The following is a 27,379-nucleotide window of genomic DNA, read 5'->3' as shown; positions in this document are numbered from 1 at the left end:
TCTCGGAATCTTCTTCCGGGACATCGGGACCCTCATCGAAGATGTTTTCTGGTTCCGGGGCTGGTCTGTGTGCCATGATATGGCGTCGAGCTCTTCGATCCAGAATGGTCTTTTTGGATCGAAATGCGGCGCAGGCTGGACAGCTGGACTCGTTCTGTTCCGGCGAGAGGCACAGGTTGCAGACCTTATGATGGTCACTGTGTGGGAATTTTGCTCCACACTGGGGGCATTTTTTAAACGACGACTTTTCCATGAGCCGTAGGCCTCACGGCGCGGATAGGTCCAATCGCCCGCGTCGACGTCCGTAACCGGTCCGATTAATTCAATGTCGAGTGAAGGTGCCTCGATGTAGTTTTGTAAAAGTGTTTTCGCTTCGAAAGCTTGTTTTTGAAGTTTTCTACCGGAGTGGAAAGTTACATCCGAACCCAATGGCGGAAAAAAACAATTTGAGGATGGAGTGGATGCCCATGCGCATTGTAGTCCAAGGGAGGAGTCACCTATCTCGTGACCAAAGACTTCTTCCGAAGACGACAACAACCTCCAAGCATCCGAGCCCAACACCAGATGGCTATCTACTATCCTAAGTGTGTGATCTGCAGCTCGTATGCCTCGAACATGCTATTTTGTGAGTCGGTGACTCGCAAAATAGCATTTGCAACTCTACCTATGAGGAAGGGGCATCCTTTCCTAATAGCAAGTCACAATGGAATGTACCATTGTTTTGCGGCCGCAAAACACTTGCAGTTTACGAACTACTTTAAGTAGGTGGTAAGCCACTCGCACAAGGGAAGGGGTCCCTATGGGACCCTTTCCCCTTTGTGAATAGATGCAAAAATATATTTTTTAAGGGCAGGCATTGGTCCCAGGGACTACTGCCTGCCCTTAAAAATAAAACAGATGTTTCATTTTTCTTTTTTAAATGCATCCCGTTTTCCTGTAAGAAAAACGGGATGCATTTAAAAAAAAGAAAACTGCCTTATTTAAAAAAGCAGTCACTGACATGGTGGTCTGCTGAGCCCAGCAGGCCACCATCCCTGGGAGTGCTAGCCATTTCTAATGGGGTCAAATTGCACCTGCGTCATGAATATTAATGAGGCATGCAATTTGCGACCCCATTAGGAACTGCAAACAGTGTCTGCGACACTGTTGTACATTACAATTTGCAAGTGGCAAATTGGTAGGGTTGTACATCTGGCCCGCAGTTCCCACCTGTGGAAACACTTTCTTCAGATCTTCTAGAAAGTCCTAGACAACAGGAATTTTGAAGAAACTGATCAGGTTTGGGCATTGTGTATACTGTAATTTCAACAAGGTGGATCTTGCTAGATAAAAACTTTAATTTAGATTGTGCTAAATACAAGAGGAATGTAATGATGACATCTTCTTGAACGGTGATTGGGTTATATTAATTTACCTATCAATCATCTTGCAGGACATACATGAAAGGCAATGATTATAACCTGAATAAGAAAGCACATAAAAGGCACCATTTACATAAGCTTTCACACTTGAAAGAATACGTGGATGGCTGCTTGGCTTTCTTGAGGCTGTCCATAAATGCTTGTGGAAGATTTAAACAACTATATTGTTTGATGTCAGGTGCTATGATGCCAAATTCAGTGACATCAATTTGTGATGAAGAATTTGCCCCTGTAATCTGGTCAAGAGAGTCCGTCTGAGTGGTAATCCCTTGTGTGGCCAGATGGACATCTGCAATAGGTTTGGGTACCACCACTGTCTCAGCCAGTCTGGAACGTGAGCATCTTTGTCAACTGAGACTTACGGAGTTTCAGAATCATCCTTGGTATCAGTGGAATGGGAGAACAAGGCATTGAGTAATGTTCTTTACCAGCCCATGAATAGGGCACTGCCCAACGAGCCTTGCTCCGGAATCATGAACATGAAGTCCTGCCATGTTTTGTTTTGAAATGCTGCAAAGAGGTCTAAGGTTGGAAAATCCAACCTTGGAAAGATATGCTATAGAACTTTACAGTCCAACACCCACTCATGATTTTCTTTATAAAAGTGAATTAGAAAATCAACCGATGGAGCCAGGGTGCTTGGTATGTGCACTCCCTTAAATATGAGATCCCTGGTCAACACATAGCCAGATCGTCTGAGGTTCTATTGATAGAGGTCTTGATTTCATGCATCTCTGCTTGTTCAGGTAGTGCATGGTTATCAAGCTGACTGTTTGAATGAGGATTTGGCTCGTCGTCTGATACTGAAGGAAAGCCTTGAGAGCCAAATGGACAGCTCTCAATTTCAGGTAATTGCTGCCACAGGAACTCTTTTCCTCTAACCATCAACCCTGTACTGACAAAGGCATTAGGTGAGCTCCTCATTCTAAAAAAGATGCATCTCTGACAATTGTCTGAGATCAGAGCTCTTGCTATAAAAAAATCAAGGGGCATATTATCAAGGACTGCGTTAAAATTATCGCCGCTTTAGCGGCAGAAAACTGCTGCTAAAGCGGCGATAATGGGCTTGATAATATGCCCATGAGAATTCCCATAGAAGCCCAGGTTCACACCAGAACATGGGCTTCTAAGGGAATTCTCTGCGCAAATGATAACATGAAGCAAGTTCCTCTTTCTGCCACACTGTGAGAGACTTACTCGCCGATATTGTTCGGTGGAGCTTGTTGTACTTCTGCGACCATCCTTCAAACACTGCTGCAGAGGGTGCATATGCAGTCTTGCATTCATAAAAATGGAAATGTAGGGGGGCATGGAACAGAGTAGTGAGTGGATGTGACAGGCTGGTGGATTTGTCTTTCTAACTGTAGGTGACATTTGTCCCAGACTGATCACCATCTGTCCTTCAAAGTAAACATTTTTCCTTGTACTTTGTTTATAGTTATCCCTAGATAAGATAGAATTTGTGCAAGTGTTGTTACTGTTTTTCAAAGATTGATCTGTACGGCTAGACTGAGGAGCAGGATATTGATTTTTGGAAGTCTTGTTTCACTTTCAACTAGGTGTTGATTAGCCAGTCATCTAGAGATAGATGAATGCTCTTCAATGACTGAGATGGGCCACGGACACTGCACTTTCAAAATATGCATGGGGCAGATATCAAGCCGAATACTGGAAATGAGAAGTGGCCACTACGAACCTTAGATATTTTCAAGGTGATTGATCAAGGGAAATGAAAATATGAATTTTGGAAGTCTGTTATGCACATCTAATCTCCTTGTTTTAGGAGTGGGAAACTCTGGCAGAGTGAGCAACCGCAATTTCTCTCCCTTGTTCCACTTGCAAGTGAAACATAGACCCAGCCTGAATGCTTATCTCTGGTCTCTTCTCTGAATGAGTCAATACAGTGAATATATTCCTTTTCTCCTGTGAGAGGCTGGAACTGATTCCATTACGCGCTTCTTTCCCAAACATGGCAATAAGGTACTTCAATGTTGCTTTTGAAAGAATATTCAGCACCCCCATGTTGGTTATTTTTTTCTCCACTCTTCCTGATGTGGAGATAACTGTTCCCTGCACTGGAGGCTGTTGGATGAAGGTCTTCCAGAAGTGTTTCAAGGATGCTTTGGGAGACTTTCTCGTGTACGCATACTTCTGAGGTGGCTGCTGATGTAGCTGCTGCCGATATGGCCAGCGAGGGGATTACAATTCTCAGTGGGTTCTCTGGACTTGAACTGAGGCTTCAAAACGTTATTTTTTTCAAGACCTGCTGCCTTAAGGGTCTCCTCCTAGTTCTTAATTTTCAACATTTCCTCCTCCGTTTGTTGACCAAATAAGGAGACGTCCGAGAAAAGAAGATTCAAGATTGTGAGTCGAGTGTTTGTTTACAGAGTGATCAGGCCCAGCCAGGATGTCCTTTATAACGTTACCTCAAGATTCAGCTGAGTTTATAGAAGCACTAATGACTTGGTTGGATACCAAGGAGCTTTCTCTGCCCAACTCTTCAAACTCCTGATATCGATGTCATGGTGGTCATTCACAAACTATTTTATCCCTTTCCAGATGTCACTTTCATCAAAGCCAAGGAGAGCTGTTGCACTGCATTTTTAAGGCCAAAGGTCCTGTGCTACACATTTCCCTCCCTCTTGTATCTATTCTCTTTTTGATCTGTCCTGGGCAGAGGCATGCCCACGCCAGATCAATGTGATTATAACAGAGTCCAATTTTGGATCAGATTTCAGAAAGTCTGGTTCCTGCTGGGAAAACGTTGCATGACAGCCTTCATAGGAGAAGGGGTAAGGGTTTTCTCCTCAGCCAGTGCTAAAAGTCCTGGAACAAGCGGAAGATGATGTCACAGTGATGCCCTCAGTTGTAGGGTTTCCATGATTATGGAACCGGTTGCATGTGGTGTTTCCACAGGGAAGTTCAATTGAGAAGCACCTCGACAAAACCTGGAAGATGGAGATGTCATCCATGGGAGAGAAAAGCTGCAGGAAATGCTGGATTATAGGAAGACCTGATGTTGTCGCCATCGGAGTGAGACCAGGAAAAAGGCACTAAAGAGGATTTGTTGTCTCTACCTTTTGGAGGTGTACCGGAAGACCCATTCTGTCAGAAAAGATGGTAGCGCACAGGTGGTGTTCCACCAACTGGAGGTTCTGTAGGGGTTACAGAAATTTTCCTTATGTGACATAATGGTAGGACTTGAGGCCATCTTTGAAGGTGGAGGCAGGTACTAAAGTGTTAAAGAGCTCTGGATTGACTTTTCTGCACGTATACGAAAGCGCAGAGATCCCAAAGTTTGTACTGCTGGTTCTTGAGGTGTAGGACTCAACCTCCTTTTGGGGCTTGAGGAGATGTACTATGCAGAGTATCGCAATGTCCACAACTGGTGCGAAAGCGATTCCAGCGTCGGAGACTATTGGGTTGACATCGAATGAACCATCTGTATCAAAGGAGACAGTGAGGGTGTCACCGCAAGTCTGGAGTTCAAAGACCAGTGGTGGTGTCATTGAGCGTGCTGGAGCCAAAGCCTTCGACAGTGACATCATGGCCTTTGGCGGCAAACATGAATGCTGGCAAGAGAGGCAATACTGGTGTCTCCTTCCATCTTTTCCTGATCTCCTCTCTCTCTAGCTCTACCTCTGTGAAGTGGTTTACCTCTCTGTACAGGTTGAAAGGCTGGAGTGCTTTTAAAGCTTTTCCTTCTTCCACTACTCCTCTTCTACCCTCAGATCTTCTCCCTGTCTCATGCGCTCAAGGACTTTTAAAGTCCACTTTGCCATCTTCGTACAAAATTCACGTTCAGTGAATGTAAAGAAGGGAGCCTCCTCCTTCTCCTCAGAACAAAAATGCAGAATTCCCCTAAAAAACAGATTCACTTGCTTGGCAGATGTAAAAGACGTCAGGATAAAAAATGGAACCCTGGAGAGAAACTTTTGGAGTTTGTGTGTTATGTGACCTCAAGGGGGTTTGTGCAGTGCAGAAATCCGGTGCTCGGTAGTTCTGCGGTCACCACCAGGACAGGAAAAGACAGGATAGGCGAAATAGTGAGGATAGGAGGAGGAAGAAACTGATTGATTGGCATCATCAAGGAGGCACACCCTCACCTTTTCCAAGCTTGTGCGGTGTCCTACGCTGATCAGGGTCATCCCCAGCTGTTTGCAAGCTCTGTGAAGCTCATTCTCCACTTCCTCAGTCAGGGCGCTGGTTGCCTCATCCAGCACTACCAACAAAATAAAATGTGTCACTATACTTTGTAAACAAAATTAATCATCACCTACCTCCTTCTACAACCTCATAAAGTTTGATCACCTCATGGTTGAGAATAGGCTGGAGCCCACCACCACTACTCTATCTCACCCAACAAGAATGGTCCAGCCTGACACAGATGTAACTGAAAATTGCTACCCAACTTTCTGCTCCACAGAAAGCTATAATAACTTGTTACTGACAGCAGAGCAGAATCTGTAACATCTTTCTCCAAACGTTTTCAAAGATTATTCATAATAAAACCGCAAGGTGCCAGAAGTTTCCAAAGTTTGAGAATCTATGACAGACCAATACTCCAAAATATACCTTCTGTAATTAGCAATCATTGGTCTCTTCCCTATCCTATGCAACATCTGCTATCATCCTCTTTTTCCCTGAATGTGATTTTTGTTCTTTTTTTCTTCTTCATGTACCCATAAAACCAATCCTCCTGTATTGCCCTCAAGCTATCTCTGGTCCCTTCTTCCAAAACAAAAAAGTATGAAATGTTCCATAAGAACTATGAAACAGCAATTGGTATGCCAAAGGAAAATTGCTCCCCAATCTGTTACTCGTTTAATTGACCCATACCACTGGTACCACTAGCCCATCTACTCCCTAGATTCCCTTAACAACCTCCTTTGCCATATGTATCTATAAGGGATTGGGCAGTTATATTTTTAACAGAAAAAAAAGACCTAGGCTGTTCCAGCTACCCAGCATACGTTCAGAGTCCCCCCTCGCTAATGAGGCCCCATCAACTTCCTCTTTATACACCATCAATAGGGAGAATTAACCCACTGCTTGGCAAATATTGAGATTTAGAAGATGAACAGCTGGCTTCAGACCAGGGTTTCTCCTGTTTAATAATGGTCTGCGACGTTTAGAAGGCTTTACTTTCCATTTGGTCCAAACATCCAGTTTGCGTGATCAGTAAGGAGTTAGAAGGCATAGCTAAACAATGGTATATCATTTACTCTCCAGCTCCATGCAGAAACTCTATATTTCCTAACCTTGATTCTGTTCAAAGCTCATGCAAAATTGGTGATTGGTACCACTGTTAAACCCTGACATGACCATGGCAGCACACTGATAGTAACTACTTTAAAGAAAAAGCAAAGCATGCTAAAAGAAAAGTTTTAAAAACACTGAAAGAACATAAAAGAATAATTTTCATTTATACCACACTCACTATCCTAACATTCAGACAACCCTGCACCTCAAAACAGAGACGGCCCCTGAGGAAAAATGATGCTGTCAAACATTGGCCATCCTGATTTTTTTTTTTTTAAACAAATGTATTGTTGTTTCTATTGCAACAATGTAAGACGCAAAGCAATATCAGCGGTGATTTGTACACTAACTGGTACATAATAGTGTGTAGCCACAGTAACAAAGTGGATGGGTCAGATATGCCAATGGTAAGACGTAACCCATTTCCATTTAGTGATGAGCCAAACATGGCACAAGGCAAGAAACAAAGAAAAGCACCTAAGCACTCATCAAGCAAGCGAGCAGGCAACACTATACATACTATCAGACGTGCTAAGGGAAGAGAAACAGCAATGCTACCGCACCTATTGGTGCTGTGGATCAAGACCAGTAGATATCCAACACATCACTACAGTACAGCAGGTCTTTCAGCCAGTCATAAAATGGGGTGCCTGGAGCTCTACCCCAGAATATTGCTACATACCTTTCTGCTAGCAGCAATGCAAGTACCATTTACTTGTGCAGGGCAACTGGGATATCTCAAACGGGTCTGTACAAACCAATGAGGAGGCATCGATCCCACAGGGGTGTAACACAGGCCCCCGCAGTGCGGGAGGGCCCCGAGCTACAGGGGGCCCCCTCCGCACAGTACTCAGGCCTGATAGCTCCAGATTAAATCCAGAGCGGGCCCCTCTGTGTATCTTGCAGGGGGGCCCCTTCAACTTTCGTTAAGCCACTGCGATACCACTATCATAGTTGACAGTGAAGTGAAGATTGCTGTCCAGAATGTTACCAGGTAGATCCAGACCAAGTGAAAAACCTGGAGCACAGCAGTGCAGACATGATAAATCTTCTGTTAAGCCCTTTTTTGCTAACCCATTGAGAGTGCAGTAGAATGTATCCAAGAACTGGAACTGCAACTATCTATGCTTATCATTAAGAGGGACATCTGGTTTCAGCACAACTGTAGGCCCACTGTTCACCAGAGAATGAGGACTTTATGCCCATTTTGCCTATGGCCTTTAATGTGCCATCTATGCATTCCTCCAACCCAGAACTGTAAAGTCTAGTGACTAGATGGTTCTGGGCAAAACCCGCTATCAATCATGTGTGAGTGAGAAGCACCAAAGGGAATGATGGGTGAAGGAATTGACATGTGGACCGTTGGCAATCGTTTAGAAACACATCCATCAACATACTATTTTGGTCATCCTTAATACCCTGTATCGGCAAAAACTTGCCCTCAAGGAAGGTGTTGCCTTATGTTTGTAATTCTAACAGAGTCTTGACCCCATAGTCAGGTGAAACGAAATGAAAAACGATTGATAAAGCAGACAAACACCATAAGGTGTGAAGGCGCTGAAACCCCAAAACAACAAAATCATGAGAAGTGAGATCAGAAACCGGAGTGACTGAAACCAGACTGAAGCGTAAAAAGACAAGTTTTAAGATTTCTCCTAAACAGCATAATAGTTGTCTAATTCTGTAATGTGCTGTGGAAGTGTGTTCCAGAGTTGCCTGTAGCATAAACAAAGGATCTGCCTCTCCAGTTTACCCGGCAAAATCTTGGCACTATCAATGTCCTCCTAGGTGATCACTATTGAAACTTGGATCCAAACAATTGAGGACCCAGATTGTATAGGTATCGATAAGCTATGCAAAGGGCCTTAAACAGAATTTCCTTCCGCACTGGGTACCAGTGCAGTTTTTTTTTTAACTCACGAGGGACCGACAGATAAGGAATGTCAAGAGTGAGCCAAGGGGCAGCATTTTGCACTGTTTGAAGTTTGGTCAAAGAGCACTGGTTAATGTTAAGATATAATGATTTGCACAGTATGAGTGAAAGCAAGGGGTTGTCTACTGGCAGTAGGTTTTGTGAGTAAAAGATTGCCATACCTGCGCTATTTGCCAGTCTCTGCCAGGCCCATCCAGTGAAGGCCACCGAATTGAAGGAGCTTCATAGGTCTACTGCCAAGTAACACAATGTTGTGGGAAGTGGTGAGGATGCACCAGATCGGTCTCCACAATTACATGGTAAAAGACAAATGGCAGATAGAACCAACAACGTGGAAAGTGTATCTGAGCACATGAATATTAGAATTCAAATCTAGCTGTTGCGAATCCACACAGGTTATAACGGAGATCAAGGATTGGGGATGCACCCTGTACCCATCCACTACTAGATGGGAGAAGGAAAGGTGGAACCAAAAATGGGGAAACTGTGCCTGAGCACATAAATTATATAATTTAAACTCCGAGGCTGCAAATCCACACAGCTTAGAAACAAGAATAAGGGGTTTCCATTGAATGTGAGGCAGTTTCTCCTGCCCATGTCTGTTTGATCATTCAGGTCGGGGGCTGAGCAAAGAAATGGCACGTTAGAGGCTGCAGAATTTTGAAGAATAGGTTTAAGAGTTTAGGTTGCACAACAGTTTTCATCAGGGCCCCTAGTCTTGCAAGAGACAATGAGTCATAGCCATCTCTTTACCTGCTCCGTGACTTTGGCATAGGGTGTCTCATAACTGTACTTTATGACCCAAGCAGCACTGCAGTGTATCAGGACCACTATGCCATTGCGGGGAAACGTTTGTATCACATCTCCCAGTGCCAGGGCTCAAGGTTAACTATTATTGACGTTTCTCAATTTATTTTGATGCTTGAAAGGCTGCCAAACAAATTATCTCCATATCATCTGCGTAGATTGATAGATATTAGCCTCCGTGTCCTAAAGCTGAGACTCCTAGCAGAGTGCTGCTGGCGAGCATGCATGCCAATACACAGGGCATCCCCGCCTGGTCAAGTTGGTTGTAGTCAGTAGCAAGAACACAGCCACACGGGGTTTGAAGTAAGCAAGAATATAAGAGCTATACCCAGCGAACAAACGTGAACCCCAGACCCATTCTATCTATGGTGGCAAAAGGAAGCCATGGGATGCCTTGGTGGCATTTGGTTGGGCACACATAAAGTAATAAAGCAGATCCTCAGACAACATGACCAACAGGACTACATAGACCAGGTTATGCCAGATTGTGTGCAATGGGACCCAGAAGTATTAGACCCCAGAGACTGTGAACAGTTCGGGCAGGGAGGGGTGACCATCCAACTCCAGGTTTGAAACATTGAGCTTTACAGAGGAAAGACTAGTAGCACAGCTCGACCTCCTCCCCCCCTCACGAGTGGGGAACACTGTCACTCTTCTCCCGCTGGGTTCTGTTCTCCAGATACAGCCACCATTTGGCAGGCCAGAGTTCCTGACAGGAGCCCAATCCAGCACCTCACCAGCACATACATGCAGCAGTGTCATAGACAGGTAATCAGGTGCCCCACCATACTCTGAAGGGCCAAGCTGCACTAGGCCATGCTCATGTGGAAGGCCTAAGAATAAAACATCGCCTCTAGCCAGTTCCACAGATTAGGGTGCTCCCACCTCCAACAATCTACGTAACTACTGAGGGAATCTTCACACCACTCTTCCTGCCCTGGATTCAAAAGAAGCGCGCCAAGGCCGGATTTTGCCGGCTGATGTACCCACCCCCAATAAGCCTGCAAAGATGTGTGACCATTGTAGAGCACAGCTCTTGATTATGCCCCCTTCATCCCCAAGCCTTTGGTAAGCTCAATTTAAGAAAATATTCAGAATGCAACTAAAAGGCCAGCTGCTCCCTTGGAGTGAACTAAAAATTGCACCTGGATCAGAGAAGTGTGCTGTATCCGTCATTAGATAATTACGTCGTCATGTTGGTCTGGTCAAGGCCTTGGTGTAGGTGAATTTGACTATGGTATCTCAGTTTTCCACCAAACTCCGATATGAAGCTACAGAGGCGGGAAAAGCAAAGTAGAAAAAAATCTACTTGCATCACGCCTGCCCTCAAAGATTCCCATTGGCTTCTGATGACCCAAACAAAGAAAATTATCTGCCTCAGAAAGGTCATGGCTCTGAACATTTTGCAGACCTTATTCCCTAGATAAACACATCAGGTGCAAACTTGAGATCCTGCAAAGGAAACTTGACTATGCAAGCCAGATTTAAGCAAAAGGCCACGGAACAAGATCGATGAGAGAATAGGAGATCAGCTGTGGAACCAACATTTTAGAAGTCTGCAAAACCTTCAAGAAGTAACTCAAGATAACATTCTTAAACAAGATGTTCAATCCATCCAGGAAATCCATCAGAACAACCTTGTCCCACTCCTACCCTCGTTGTAAACAAGGCATCACTGACCACAGCTTGCCCTTCGTCAATAAATACAATTGGCCTTCTACCAAGTGTGCATAGAAGATAGATCTTCAACTTCCCTTGAAAGAGTCAGAAATTGCAAAACTACCTATCACCACCAGTCAACACTATGAAGTGGCTTTCTGGCACAATGTAGCACTTTAGAAGCAAGAAAATATGTACATGGTTCATTCTTACTCCCTTCCTAGTCCCTTGTAAAATGGTCTCTGGGTTAAGCGCTCTCTGTTCTCTGCTGCCGTAGGGAAGTTACTGACCTGCATATTTTGGCTGTAGGTAAAACAGTCGTGCAAAAGAAAGTCTCTGCATCTCCCCTGGAGACAGGACATCATACCTGCAACACAAGAGTATAATGTTTAGGCATAGAAACGTTCACATCGAGGTGATCCAGTCAGAGAGACTCATGATAGCCAGTGGGATAAGCATTAAAGGATTAAAAGAGTCACAAACAGGAAGACAAGGGAGGTTGGCTGGGTCACATGAGAGTCAGTAATGGATGAGAACTGCAAAATTACTTTCACTGGTAAGTAGCATTTTCTTTTTTCAGCCTAAACATTATTATAAATGTGCATGCTATTTTTAGACTTCACAGAAGTGTTCATATCCTTAATTAACAAGGTTGATGTGAAGCTAGATTAGTGCCCCATTGCAGATTTTAGTACTCTAGAATAATGGTGAGCGAACATATGCAGTAAACTCCATTTTGCTGCTTGGGCATATTTCACATGAAGATATATTGTAGAGAAAAGCAAAGTGCTGCAGCGTTCTTTCTGGTAAATCATCTCTGATTTCAAATGAAAAGTTTTCATTTGCGAACATGTAGTGCTGGAGCAGAGTTTTCTGTTAGAAAATTCTGGGGCTTTTGAAGCTCTGGCATGTCTATGCGTTTTATTAATTTATTAATAATTAACAACTAAATATTTGTCTTGTGCAAGTGCGTTCTATTAATCAACCTGTTTGTCCTAACACAAGAGAAGGTTACACGAGGGTTAGCATGCGTGTGCTGTTTTCGTATTTACAATAACGTGCAAGTTTTCATGTTTAAACGTTGCTGTGTGCTATTTATTTTAAGCACAAAATGCTGTCTGAATTAATGCTTTATATGTTGCAAAGCTAGATAAATGCATACACATAAGGGTGTTAGTGGGGTTAACACTGTTTAATCATTATGATGTAGTAATCTTTATTTTGTCTCTTTAATTAAAGATGGTCTATTGTGGCCTATGGAGGCCTTCATGAAAATAACTGAGAATAATTTGAAGCCTGGCTGAGCTCTGGTGCAGGCAAAATCTGTGATGTGACAAGGGAGACCCCTGCTGGAGTTCAGTTAACAGAAAAACTGACGGTAGTCCTTATATGGAAATTTCCGGGAGGACATCAGCAAGCTTGGAGGATCTCCAAAAGAAATGATGTGTCCTTGGTGAACAATGAACCTCAGAAAGAACATTGTGCTAAAGCCGGTTTGCCGAGGGAAATGAGCGAGATGGATACTTTAATAGTTTCTAGTTCTTGGTTCCTGTTCCGTGATTTGTGTATTATGACTTTTCCTGAGCGGAGATTTCAAGATGTTGCAAAGTTACATCCCTTCCTTCTCGTTCTGCTCAGTGATACAGTTTTACTTGTCAAATTCATGTGGGTTTTCATTGTATTTTGCATTATAAAATGTTAGCTTAGGGAGGGCTCTCCCCGCACTTTCTTTCGTCGCCTTGCTGCGTGAACTTGCGTTGCTGAGGACTGATGCTGAGGACCTTATCCTGAAAAGACTTTTGAGAGACTGGTCCTGACCCGTTCTGACACTAGTTAGAATAGGTAACTATGAGAAATGATTTATTCTGATTTTATTCTGACTAATTTTAGATAAAGCAATATAACTTTTAAACATGGTATTGGTTGTTTCTTTTCTTGTTGTTTATTGAATACTTTTTGATTATTGTTTATAGATTGTTTATATTATGTTAGGCAACCACTAAACTGGTCCTATCGCCTAGATATAGATGCAGGGTGCTTTAGGAGTTTTCTTCCCACAGGTTTGCTGCTGGTAGGGTATTGGAGCGTATGTTAGTGAAATGGGCCCTAGCGTATGATGAACGTATGTGCGTGCAACTGTGAAATTACTCTATCTGTGGTAGTGGGCATAATTTAGGTACCCTGATCTGTATCAGTAGCATATGTGTAAATGCAGCTGATCCTGTACCTGCAATGATGGTCTTTGTGGTGGCTTTCCCTTTCTGTGGTTGTCTACATGCTACAAGGAGTTGATTTGTGTTCATGAACTTCTGCCTTGTCTTAATCAAAAAACACACTAGCAGTCTTGTAGTACAAAATGCTTATAGCGAGCTGACAGCTGAGGGCATATAGTGTCATATATCTATGGCTTCAGCATCATGAAATAAAGAAACAAGATTTGGTAAGTTCCAGAAACAAGCAAATATCTGTAAATCTTTAAAAAAAAAAAATTCTAAAATGAGTGCTGGTAAATCATTTACTTGCATATGTGAAGTGATCATAATCAAGAACACAACCTTTAGTGCAAGTGCTTTAATTGGGCATTTGTGCATCAGTTAAAATGGTAAGGGGTGTCAAGTGAGCCCAAACTGTGGTGCGTAAAGACTATGACAGTGTCTTCCACTCTGGCTTTGTTCAGGGTTCCTGGAGGGTGGCAATTTTATTATGTCGCTCCTTCCCTATGACTGTCATCCGTGAAATCAGAGACCCTCAGGGTCGATACATTGTCATTGCTCTCACGTTGAGGGTCAAACCCTTAACCTTGTGTTTGTTTGTGCACCCCCAGCGGCTCTGGATGCCTTCCTCCATTACATATCTACAATCCTCTTGGATCTACCACAGGAGCAGACACCGATAGATGGCGACTTCGATGCAGTTCCTGCACCGGACGTAGACGCCACTGGCCACCGTCTGCATCCTGCGAAGCCAGGGCTTGCCCCTCCAACTGGGCCACCGCTCTTGGTCTTTGTGATGTCTGGGGGGTGTTGAACCCCCAACAATTGCAATTCACACATACTTCAGCAGCACACTTCCTCATTGATCTTATCTTCATGCCAGCCCCAGACTGCCCAGTGGTATCAAATACCCAGATCCTTCTCCATGGTATCTCAAACCATGCTCCTCTCCTCCCACAAGGAATAGCCCACGCCACTTGTAGCATCTTAATGCGTGGTATCTCCAAGATTAATTTTATACCCAGGCCCTTCGAGATGAAGTGCAAGCCTTTTTCCAGAGTAACAAGGGCTCTGTCAGCTCAGTTGGCACCCTCTGGGCCGCCAGTAAGGTGACCCTTAGAGGAAATGCCAGGCGGCAAATTAGAGTGAAGAAACGAGCTTGCTCCCTTCACATCATTCAATTCAGAGGCCGGCACCCTCCGATTGGAGGAAAGCCTCGCGACTGGCCTGCATGGCGAGGTGCCCCGGCAATAGAACCTCTTAAGTGAGGAGATCCATCTCTAGTCCCTGGAGGCTGCGAAACACTTGTGGTGAGCCACGACAGCTAGGATCTATGTGTGGGGGACACGAATGGGAAGCTGTTATATTGATTAGCCTCCCGTCTGCAGGTGAAGAGTTGTGCCCGGAATCATGGCCGAAATTTGTACCGTTCACCACACTCTTCCTGAGGTACCACAAACATTCACCCACTATTACAGCCACCTTTATGTAGCTTTCCCTTAAGCGGACCTTGGTTCTGCCTCCACTTCCTTAATGAAGAGAATCTTGCTCGACTGTCCTGATCTGTGATTCGGATGTGGGACGAGCCATTAAAGTTAAAGAATGTTGGGGCGGCCATTTCTGTGGTGGCCTCTGTAAAGACCCCCGGTCCGGATCGATTCCCCGCAAAATACTTCGCAATGTTTCAGGAAACACTGAATCCCCAACTTTGTGCCCTCTACAACGAGGTATGACAGAAGGGCGACTTTCCACCAAAGAGAGATGCTGCTACCATTGTAGTAATCCCGAAAAAGCAGCCCCCTAGGCCTCCTGCGATGACTATCGTCATATCTCCCTTATCAGCTGTGAGGTTAAAATATACGCCACGCTTCTGACCACCCATATCAGGAGGGTCCTCCATATGCTCATACACGCAGACCAGTGCGGCTTTATGCCGACCTGCAGTACAAGGAACTGCCTCTGGTACCTCCACATGGCCTTGGCCCCTCGCCATCTCCTACCCAATATGGCCCAGCTTCTCATTGATTCGGTGAATGCATTTGATACCATGGACCTGGGACACGGACTACACCGAGCTGGAATCTGGCCCAGTTTCCGTGGATTCATCCAAGCGTTTTACACTAACTCCACTGAGCGAGTCGCTGTGAATGGTGTACTCTCCGATCTATTCTCTATTGGACGGGGGACTTGGCAGGGCTGCCCCCTCTCTCCTCTCCACTTCACGCTGACGATTGAACCTCTGGCGTGGTTTCTCTGTAGAGATACCCAGGTACGCAGATGGAGTGAGGGGCATGAAGATAGTATAGTGCTGTATGCAGAGGACATCATCCTTTACCTTGCAGACCCTGCAGTGTGCGGAACCTGCTGCCTTTGCTTTCTCCAGTGTTTTGGAGCAGCTTCAGGCCTCCAGGTGAACCCGTCTAAGGGGCTCATTATGATGGTGGAAGGACCGCCACTGCCGGCCCGGCGGTGGCGATCCTCCCACCATCAGAATGAGATTAACCCACCGCCAAATTAGGATGCGGAGGGAAGTACATTGGTTCCGCGGTGGACGGAAAGTCCGTCTGCCATAGTTCCGCAAGGCAGTCCTTTTCCTCCTACCTTGCAGAACCCGTAACCAGGGCATCATTGTGGCACCGCTGTAGTGATTAAGATGAGCCCTTCCGCTTGTCTTTTTGAGGCAGATATACCACTGCCAAAAGACAGGGAGACTGGCTTTGGGGGCCCGTTGCGGGCCCCCTCTGTGAGGGCGGGTTGGAGGGGTGCACTTACCCCCCTACATTTCCATGCACAAGGTGGCAGACACAGCGTGGTGCCTGCCACGTTGTGCATGGAAATGCACATCGTGGAATTTTTACATTGCGAACGGAGCTGCAGCCAGCAGCACCGTGCGCAATGTTAAAAGGCCAGGATGCGCCCGCCATACTGGCGGGGGCATCCTAATTGGGCTGGTGGGACCGCCGCACGTCTGGCGGGCGGTCCCAGCACCGATATGATGCCGGCGGACTGATGTCCACCCGCCATCATAATGAGCCCCTAAGTCGGTATTAGTGCCTTTGGCTTTCACCTGGGACTGCTCCGATTGGCAGGTTAACACCCCTATACGTCATCTCAGCTTCCGCTATTTAGGCATCTGGGTTGCACCTCACCCAGACCTCACTTGGTTCCTCAACCTTGGGCTCCTGACACAGAGGCCCAAAGAGGAACTCAACAAATGGAAGTCCCTTCCGTTGAATGTCATGAGCTGATTAGCCCAATATGAGAGATGATTTTTCTGAGATTCCTCTATGTCTTTCAGAATCCGATATCTGTAGAGCGGGCTTAATTCTATGCTCTGGATAGAGTCACAACCTCCTTCCTCTGGCACCTGTCTAGGCCTTGTCTGGCCATTGCTTCCTGCCAACGTGCCCCATACGATGGAGGCTTGGGGATGACCAACCTATATCTTTACTTTCTTGCCACCCAATTTTTGGTGGTCCATGATTGGTTCAACAGGAGATGGTCGGATCCTGCCTACCAGCTGGAATGGTCACTCCTGGGGTTCCCTCAGATTATGGCTCTCCGATCCACTTGCGCCGCTCCTGCAGTGACCAGGGTTGCTTTCCTCACGTAGAGGGCTGCACTCACTGGGACGCCACATTACGCAACAAACGCTCCTTTGGCAAGGCACCTGGTTACATGAGGTAGCAGCGCTGAAGGGATTTGGGAAATAGGACCTCAGTGGCATAACACAGCTATGCAACATTGTGGTCAGGGTCTCAAAAATAGTCCTTCCAGGAACTCCAGGATACCTATTCGCTTATCTCCACACAATTTTACATACACTTAGAACTATGACACGCACTCCACACATGTATCCCAGGCCTACCCTCTCCCGGAGTTTAGCCTGCTGGAAGATAAGCTTATTATGGGTGCATTGGGCAAGGGAGTCCTCTCCAAAATATATTATACATTAATAATCAATGCCCCGTGAACACTGGATTACATTAGGGCTCGATGGGAGGGTTGGCTTGATCCCCTTGGTGATCAAAACGGGTGGGATGCAATGTTGGCTCCTAGTGTTATCACAATTTCTTCCAGGGTGTGTCTGGTTCAGACCTCAGCGAATGCTTGACTTAGTTCAGAAATTCCACCCTTTTATCTCCAGCATGTCTAGGATCAAAATTTCTTGTTCATGAATTATTTGTAAACACAAGAAGATGATGGACGGAGTGCTGAAACTTTTCAAACCCTGATCCCCAGTCACAGATCTGGGTGGAATCCATCATTGTTTAGCTCACTTTGCCACCACCCCAGTTCAGACACAGCTGTATACAAATCAGTCTTGACCCTGTGCCTCATGGAAACAGTCCAGCCCGAACTTCCAAGCCATGTCTTCCCTGGACCGGAAACAAGCATCATGGGACCGGTTTCGGGCTAACAGCCCTCTTCAGCCAGCCTAGCTTGAATTCAGTGGCAAAGTGAGCAAGGGACCCACGTCTGGGCATGCCCTGCCAACTTAGGGCGAACAAAGCAAACACAAGGAGATGATGGACGGCGTGCTGAAACTTTTCAAACACACAGCCCCCAGTCACAGATCTGGGTTGAATCCATCATCATTCTTCAGCTCACTGTGCCACCCCAGTTCTCTTGACTTGATTCCAGTGTGCCACTGGAATCAAGCTATCCTGGCTGAAGAGGGGTGAAACCCCGAAACCGGTCCTAGGATGCTTGTTTCCGGTCCAGGGAGGACCTGGCTTGGCAGTTCGGGCTGGACTGTTCCCAAGAGGCACAGGGTCAAGACTGATTTGCATAAGGCCAGGTCTAAACTGGGGTGGCATGGTGAGCAAAAGAATGATGGATTTAACCCAGATCTCTTGACTGGGGGTGAATGTTTTGATTTGTTCTGCATTCCGTCCATCAATTGTGTGTCTTTTGCCATGAATTATTTGTAGCAAAATCAGAGAAGCAGGTGCACTACTTACTGTCATCTACACAGCCTAATACTTCCATGCATTCTTTAAACCTCAACCACATTTCAAGCTCACAATTTATAAGTAAGGTCTCTTTATCCCAACAGCCGCCGTCTCTCAGAACACCGACTCTACTCTATAAATAGGAATGTGGACCCACAGGCTCTGCACTGCAAACACAGAGACATATTTCCAACCAGATTTTCGCATTCACTGACACCAAACTGCTGGGTGATCTGTTGTATGACCAGAAGCACTCTCTCTCAATCTAGACTGCTCTGCATCATGCTTAAACTGGAAGGGCAAAGGAAACTCACTTACCAGTCCCAGTCCACCTTGTGGTCCAGACCTCCAGTTCTGGTCAGTAAATTTGACTGAATAAAAAACAGATGAAATATGAATCAGTAAAGTTGATTATTAACTTCAATACGATATGGAGCAACAACAAAAAAGTTAAAACAATACACATGCACTCCTGTGTCCCACACACCATGCACTGATACCAGAAGGACGGACCTGCTCAATCTATGAATGAGAGCAACCATAAAACTCTGCTGGCGTATTTCCAGGGTATGGAAGACGGTACATCTGTCATAACATTAGAAAGGGCTGTACTAAAAGCAAGCTAAAAAGAGGGAAGCATAGTGATATTTAATGTACTTAAAGAGGGCCTCCCAGTATCAGCTGGGGTACAGATGATGCGTCTCTAGGATGATACGATGCTCAGTTCCTTTAGCGGATTAACATCCCCATATAGTATAACCATACTGGGGTATAAGAGATAGTACATGTCCTGGATGGTATAAACAACTGAATATCTGGTAGTAAACCACCAGCTAAGAAAATAGAAGGATGCATCAAATGAGGTAGGTCCAGGAAAGCACGACGGAAGCCACTACAGAGGTACAGCATGCCCTAAACACCATGCTCTGAAAGAGTAGACAGAGCATTTCAAAGTTATGAATAACTACCCATTAAGCAATACAGCAAGACCCAGACAGGGATGTCTATGATGGGTCCAGGTGGATGGCAAACCTTTTTAGAATTTCAGGATGACCAGATGTTGTATTTTTCCATGTAGACTCATTGAGCATACATTTATCTCAAATCGATACCTTGACAGCCTGGCACTCCTGGAACTATGTTTAATACTCATGCCCTCCATGTCCCATGTCCCATTTTTCATTTTCAAGTGTTATCAAAGAGAATATATTAAGATATTTGCGTAAAAAAAGCTTACAAACCCACCAGCCCAGTCATATCCAGGAACCTCAGGATCCTCTCGTCATCTGCTGACCCTAAAACACAAAAAGAACTGAATCATGTCCATTAAAGGAACAAAAGACCATTTGAAGTGAGCAACCAACATGTAAGCAAATAAGTAAGGAAGAAATAGATAAGGCAATAGCAAGAGAGAGACAGAGGTACAGTGAGAGAAATAATGGGGCGACTAACAGAAAGAGTAAGAGGAACGGGAAATGTGTGAGACAGGCAGTGGTTAGATAAAAAGAGGCAGAGGGAGACAAATGAGAGAGTGATAGAGACAGAGTATGTGCACGATAAAGAAGGAAGTTACAGTCGAAGATAGATCACTAAAGAAACATCGGACAAAAAGTAGACTCATTGGGGGAATGGGCAACGGGTACATTTGGCAGAGAGGAAAACAAATGGACAATGGACGGGGTGTATACTTGAGAAGTGAAGGCTGCAGTCTGAGGCAACTATGTTGTAGCCACCAGATGTGAAAGGAAAGGCATCTGCCACAATGGGAAGATGTGCCTGATGAAGAAGAGGGGTGACAGCCAGAGGAATGATTGAGAGGAAGACGCATCCAATAGACAAGAACGTGAAGGTGGCACAAGTGAGAAAAGGGCAGAGAGGAAAAAAAATGTGCCCAAAAGAGGCAAAAGGAAAGGTGGCTGGTAGTGAGGAAAGAAGGGTATTCACTATAAAGGGATTGGTATGTCTACCAGATATCAAATACAAGGGTAATTACCGCATGAGAACTGGAGCTCAGAAGAAGGATGGGTGTGCACTAGAGGCAAGCAGGGAAAAGAGCATGCCAAATGGAAAACAAGGCAGGTCTGCATCAGATTAACAAGCATTGGCATAGCCAATAGGTCTCGCCTTTGGGACCTTTTAAGTGTTTAGCTAGAGCTATTGGCTATGCCAATGTGTTAAAGTTATGTTGTAGAAAAGTGCGGCTGCTGTCTAGCATATTGAAAAATTGTAATAAGGAAAAACAAAAATGTGTTGGTTCCTCTGGTCCACTTCGTAAATGGAGACCCTGACATTGTCCTTCTGGCTTCTGCTTATGTTGCAGTACACTGGTGTACATTAGTGTAAAAATTGGTGGTGCAACAGCAAAATGAAATATTGTCTGTTGAAGTGCTCCATTACATTGGATTGTGGCTGTTATTGCCCTACTCATCCAATTCTGCAGCCAGTGCACATATTTTTAGTCACCCTCATTGTTTGTTTATTTAATTTATGTATTTTTTGTGAGAGTTTATTTATATTTTAAACAGAGTGTGTTGGCAAATTGTTTTACGTTTTTTTTTACGTGTACTTAGGTTTTTATGTTTAAATTATGTATTGTGTACTTCATTAAAACAAGCAGTTGCAATGCAATAGGTCTTGCATTTGCGAGAGCTTAAGCTATTGGCATTGTAAATGGCAAAGTCTTTTATTTATCTGATTTAAGAACCAACACATAAATAAAAGGCATTGTCATTTACAATGCCAATAGCTGAAACCCGCGCAAATGCAAGGCCTATTGCATTGCAAATGCTTGTCATTGTATGGCAGTCGCAGCTTTCTCCAAAAGCTGAGAGATGTGACAGAGGCCTATTGAGAGTGCATTACTATAACAACCACTCTTTGGTATTCTTGGCCTAAATCCACCCATCAACAATTAAAACAAAGGCAGCAGCAGAAAGTAATAGAACATGACTTTTTGGGAAGTGTGATTGGGTACTTCAGGCTTCCGATTAAATTTTGTACACTGTTAAGTGCTCCGGGTCAGAGGTGCGATAAAAAATTATCGCATTATACAGATTTAGTGCGTCTTGTGTGTGAGGCCGCTGATGCTTCTCGGATCTGGAGAAAAATCTTCCATTGGACTGCAGCGGGGATTAGGGGGTGCTCCCCCTCCTTGAAAGAAACCTAAAATGTTACAGGTCATTTCTCTAACCCCAAGCTCGAGCCACAAGCTGGCACGAAGCGCATTTACAGTAAGCTGTTTACTTGTTGCCCACCAATGGCATCTACAAAGAAGGAATGTCTGAGCTCCACACAGCTGCAAGGTTTCAGCTGCAACAAAATGAAGGCCACGGCCTTTCAGTCCCAGTCATTTCAGCAATGCGATTTACAGTACATGGCCACCATTAATGTCCGCCATTAAAGTGAAAGCACAAGTGCGGAATGTGAGCGCTTTTAAAAACAATTTCTTAGTTAATGTAAATACTGTGAGCTTATAAATAGAGGCGTGTGGCGGACATTGAGGTAAAAACACGGCATGGGTGCATTTAAAAAAAATACTTAATGTAAATACGGCGAGCTGCAGCAGTGTGAGAAGCGAAAGGAATAGAGAAATAAATGCACAGCCCACACGCAAGTAATGCTAAAAAAAAGTGCATTGTACACTGTTAAGTGCTCCGGGTTAGAGGTGCGATAAAAAATAATCGCATTATACAGATTTAGTGCCAAAAGCTCCGCACTGTACAGCGGCACCTAAACATTACAAAAAACATACGCTCGTGTGTGCGCATCTAAAAATACAAGGGAAGCCATCGCCTCCTCCTGACAGGAGACTGCTTTGCAGGTCAGAAAAAACAAACAGAACAAACCGGCGCCGCCGCCCAGAGCAGCTGTTTTGAAGCACACCGGTGCTTGCGTCAGTACTGTCCTGGGAGCGCGCGTGAGAGAGGGGGAGCAGGAGGTTAGCCCGGGAGTGGTGCTCGCGCAGTCTGCTCTTTTTAGAAGCACATACTCGTGCTTGTGGCGCGCTCCCGCAAGGTGGATGCCGCCACAAGCACTAGTATGTGCTTCGAAAAAGAACAGAACGACGGCTAAAGGTCCTCCTATGCAGCGCATGCGCGCTGCGTAGGCGAGACCTAAAAAAAGGTGGGGTACCAGAGGAGAATGGCAAATGTAGAGTAAGAAAGAAAGGGTGTAGTAGTCTCCTCATTCAAACCATGGATAGCTATTGTTTTATTTTTCTTACCTGTGGGCTTTGGCCCAGTGGCCCTGTTTAGCAGATCTATATGTCATCTTTGCCTCAAAGAGCAGTCCTTGTCTTAAATGGCATATAGGCGGAGGATGCCATATGGGCTAAGCTGAGGGGAGGCTAGAAGGATTAATCAATGAAGTAACTTTTAGGAACATATTAGCTCTCCTATGATGCACTTTGATTTTTAACAGTACCGAAGGACTGGTTTTGGGAATACTGCTGGACCCTATCAGGTGCTAAACTCTATTACACATAATCCTTCATAAACAAAAGTGGCTCAATATATGACTGAGTGCCTGTATCCACCACGCACATCAAGTCTGCATAGCACCTGTAAACTGATACTTGCAGTCTGCGAAGCAGCGGTTTTGGGTTCCTGTCCACGGTTGTAACAGGACCCCACATAATCACACACTCATCATCAACAAACTCCTAGGCAAGTGTCTATGTTTATATCAGGCTTAGAGACCGCTTTAGTTGTCATACCAGCCTCACATAATAAAAAATATAATACATTATATATATATATATACATATATATATATATATATATTCACTTAAAAAACCATAGGTTTCACACATGTTATAGTTAGCTGGACATTTCACTCGTAAAAAACCATTGAAATTCCCCCGTTATAGTTAGTTCAGATAACTATAACTTGCGCGCCCGCAATCCACTGCTTATGACGTCACATATTACATCACTCATGACATGGTCAGTGGCATCCATCACTCATGACATCACTGATGACATCATCCTTGTGATAGAGTGGCGGTCGCGCGAGTTATAGTTATACTTTCTCATGCTGTTAAAGCTTCCAAGTAAGCATTTTTTACATTGTAGCATGTAAATGCAAGAGTCGAGGGAAGTGCTGTAAACAACAATACTTCCTAGACTCAGTTCCATGAATAAAATGTTAATAGTTTGTAAAGTAGCCTGATAGACAACATATTCTGCTTTTATTCTTTCAAGAGCACAACAATGCCTTCTTTAATTTAACAAAACTTTTATATCTCTCAAAATCATACGAAAGATCTATAGATTTATTACTTTCCTCGCAAAAGAGAAAAAAAGCATATTCAATGCACTACCCTAGTTCTCACCATATACCTCTATCAATATCTTTTATCTACATATACGTACTTCCTTTACGTATCTATAAACTTTCCATGTACTTAGCCTATTTCTCATTCTATACCTCTATCAATATATACATTACCTCCACTCTCTCATTCATGTCCAACCCCAAACCACTACTATGATCCCCAAAATAGCCCTTTCTAGACTCTCTTCTACTCTACCCCTCCTTGCACCATCTGACCGCTCTTTTACTATACTGATCCCCCGAAACAAGCCTTTCTAAACTCTTCCCTCTGACTCTTCCCTTCCACATCCCTTTTTGCTCATCCCAAGCCTCCCACTACCGCTATGACCTTAAAAAAAAAAGTCTAAATCCTACACTCTTCTATCCCTCCACTATCCTTTTCAATGAAAAGGACAGACTAACATGTCCACTTCTCAAATTTCAGATTTCACTAGATTTATTCACCACTAATACTTTATGGGTTCCGGAGTAGCGTGCTACTCGCCAAGAAAGTGCTTTAACACCCCATTAGGGGTAACAAGCGCTATATAAATGCAAATCTTTTTTCCCTCTTGTACCCCTCCGCTTTTATTCTCAATCCAAATAACTAATATCCACCACTCGAATTACTTTCATATTTCACTATACTAATTCGCCACTAATCCTTTATGGGTTCCGGAGTAGCGTGCTACTAGCTGAAAAAAGTGCTTCAACACCACATCAGGGGTAACAAGCGCTATATAAATGCAAACCTTTTTCCCTCTTCTGTCTTTCCGCTATCCTTCTGAATCTAAACAACTGACCAACATACCCACCACACAAATGACTTTCATATTTCACTATACTTATTCAACACTAATCCTTTATGGGTTCCGGAGTAGCGTGCCACTCGCCCAAAAAGCGCTTCGCACCTCGTCAAGGGTAGTAAGCGCTCTATAAATGCAGTAACAAAACAATACATAATTTCAGTACACTCAATACCACATAATTACTATCCACATATTTCCACTGCAAGCCATGCCACATAATTCCACTACACTAATCCACTCCACACCACACAATTCAACAACTAACAATTCCAGTCAAACCCACATAATTCCACTACACACTAGATACATGCACTCCATAACACATGGGGAAAAAGACATTGTCATTTACAACGACAATAGTTCTAACTCGAGAAAATGAGAGACCTATTGTATTTCCAAAGCTTGTTTTTAAAGTGGGTGCCCTGGTGCCCACCCAGGGATCTCTCAACATATCCAAAAACTGGGGGATGCGGAAGGAGCCCCAAGGCCCCTGCAGCTCATGCTAGCTCCCAAGCCAGCACCCCTTGTGTATGCCGGTGGGAGCCCACTATATATTTTATTTTTTAAGTGAGAGCCTTTATGCCTACCCGGGGCACCCATGACAGCCACGGTGAGAGCCCCAAGGCCTCTGTAGGCTCTCCAGTCAGCACTCATACCAATAGCCTACAATTATTTATTTTTTTATAACCTGCAATTATTCATTTTTTTCTTAAAGTGAGTGCCCCTGTGCCCCAAAGCAATGCCAATGTATGGGGCAGTGGAGGGAGCCCAAATGTCCCTGCGGTCCCAGCCAACTCCCCTGCTACTTGCGGAAACCAGCTTTTTTACTTTGCTCCCACCCGGGCGAGAGCAGCATTTTTCTCTGCTAATGCCCGGGTGAGAGCAAAGTTGTGTTCCCTGCCCGGGAGACTGTGATCAGGGAATTGCATTTCTATTCCCTGCCCGCACTCTCTCAAGCAGGGAACACCAGTGTCCCGGGGGATGGGGTACCCAGGAGACTACAGCAGTAATTGAGCTTCAGGGATGGAGTCCCCAAGGCCAATGTAGGGCTTGGGAAGAAGGGAGGCATCGATTGTTTAAATGGGACCCCCTGCTGAAAATGCTAGATCCTAGGGCAGGGAAAATACATTTGAGAAAAGAACATCCCTAAGGCAAATATCAGGCAATGTCTAATATACAGACCTACATCAAGCAACTTAATATTGACATAGACTCTGTGTACTTCACGTTTAAATTAAAAACTTCATTTTATTAATACAAGTTCATGATAAAAAGTTATTTGTGTCAGACATAAAATATCTGAGGCCTATAAGACTAATAAGACATACTATACTCATAAGAACAACATACAAAAAATATACACTAAACATACAAATGTAAAACAATTCAATAGAAGTGTTTCAAACATTAATACAAAAACCAAACATAAATATAAAAGTTGGTTTCATATTGAAACATCGTGGCTCAATGATGGAAAATTCTTATTTTCTACACGCGTTTGGGCGTACTAAGCGCCTTCTTCAGGACAGCCACAGAAATTCCCAGACTATACTATGTATGGGACCAAAATGGATGTTTGGAGCCAAAGCAGATAGGATCTAAGGATAACCTATTCTCCACTTGCGAACAGTAGACACTATCCAAGTGTAAAGCTGATTGGGTAAGGACTTCCTTCTAATACATTTTCTAAATATTTTGTGATCGTAGAAATAGTTGGTCAATGGTGTACTGGTATTTGAGCCCAAGTCTCCAGAAAAGGAAGAAACCACAATGATATGAGGATCATATTCACTAGTTATTAAGCTTGCTTTGTTTAATTTTCCGATAACTGTGAGTAAGTGTATGTAGTTATCAGACCCGGGACAACATCTGGCAGGTATTCCAGAAGATAGTCAGTGTATATGGGGACCTTCAACCAGAGAAAGGAGGCATGCCATCCCTCAAAAATTTAAATCACAGCCCTGGGGATAGGGTCCCCAAGGGGGATAGGGTCCCCCAGGCCTCAAGAAAGATCCACAGTCCTAAAAGAAAAAATTCATTTTTAGCCCAAGGGGTTTTGCCACCCTATACTTTTTTTCCCAGGGCAGTGGACTCGGTCCCCAAGTCCTAAAAATGGCTAATGCCATATCTTTGTTAAAGTTGTTGCAGCCAATCAGATCTTATCTTGAAAGCTGACAGCTCTGAGAAGCCTCTGCGGCGTAAAATATACAAATATTTTTAACCTTAATTTCTCAAAAGCACTGAACGGATTTACACCAAATCACAAAAAGCACACTCTGAATCAAGATCTTGGTTTCTGCCAAATTTGACTTAGTTCGTTTTTGCAGTATTGCTGTTCATTTTTCCTACGGAAAACTGCATGGAGAAAACGCCTTTTGGCAGCCCACCCCCTATCTCAGCCTGACGGATCACAACAAAACTTTCACGACGGAGCTGCGATGGATGAACTTTTGTTTGGACAGGTTTGTGAAGATTCGTCAAATGGTGCCAAAGTTATTTGGCAACCAAAAAACACATTACCTATTGAAACGTGGTCCTAAACATAACTTCCTAGTGGAAACTCCCACTGGGAAGTGTATATATCAAACCAATACCCTTTCAGGCTTAGAGGGCTGCATACATTATGCAAGAAAGAAGCAAAGAACTCTTGATAGCTCCCAGGTTTAGGTGCTCCTGCGTAGCGCACCCAACACCAGCGAAACTCAATCTGCTCACCAAAAATATCTGTTTTCCTAGCAGAGTTTTTAAGCATTGGATTAGCAGAGTGCCATCCACACCGAGCTACAAACATTTAAAAAAAAAAATATATATATATATATATACACACACACACGTTACAAACTATATATATATATATATATATATATATATATATATATATAATCTACTGGCGGTCGCCAGTAGATAGTTATAGTTACAACCTAGTTTCCATAGGAAATCTCAAAATTCTATTTTGAATAACTTTGGCGCCGGTTGACGAATCCTCGCGAAAGTTTCAAAACAAATG

General features: G+C 44.1%; 1 protein-coding gene across 4 annotated transcripts in view; it reads right to left on the bottom strand.

Moving 5' to 3' along the window:
- ABCD4 (ATP binding cassette subfamily D member 4) overlaps positions 1-27,379 on the bottom strand; it is a 179,901-nt gene that overhangs the window by 15,308 nt on the left and 137,214 nt on the right. For 3 of the 4 annotated variants that reach the window (XM_085626767.1, XM_085626769.1, XM_085626770.1), the window contains 4 exons: positions 19,496-19,545; positions 18,569-18,621; positions 11,373-11,449; positions 5,528-5,643 (listed from right to left, as the gene is read on the bottom strand). In XM_085626767.1, coding sequence (XP_085482893.1) covers positions 5,528-5,643; positions 11,373-11,449; positions 18,569-18,621; positions 19,496-19,545 — 296 coding nt within the window. The remainder of the gene's footprint in view (positions 1-5,527; positions 5,644-11,372; positions 11,450-18,568; positions 18,622-19,495; positions 19,546-27,379) is intronic. The other variant, XM_085626768.1, reaches the window with a different exon arrangement.

Source organism: Triturus cristatus, chromosome 9 (genome assembly GCF_964204655.1).
Source record: "Triturus cristatus chromosome 9, aTriCri1.1, whole genome shotgun sequence".
NCBI lineage: Eukaryota > Metazoa > Chordata > Amphibia > Caudata > Salamandridae > Triturus > Triturus cristatus.
This window is presented reverse-complemented; position numbering and strand designations above follow the sequence as displayed.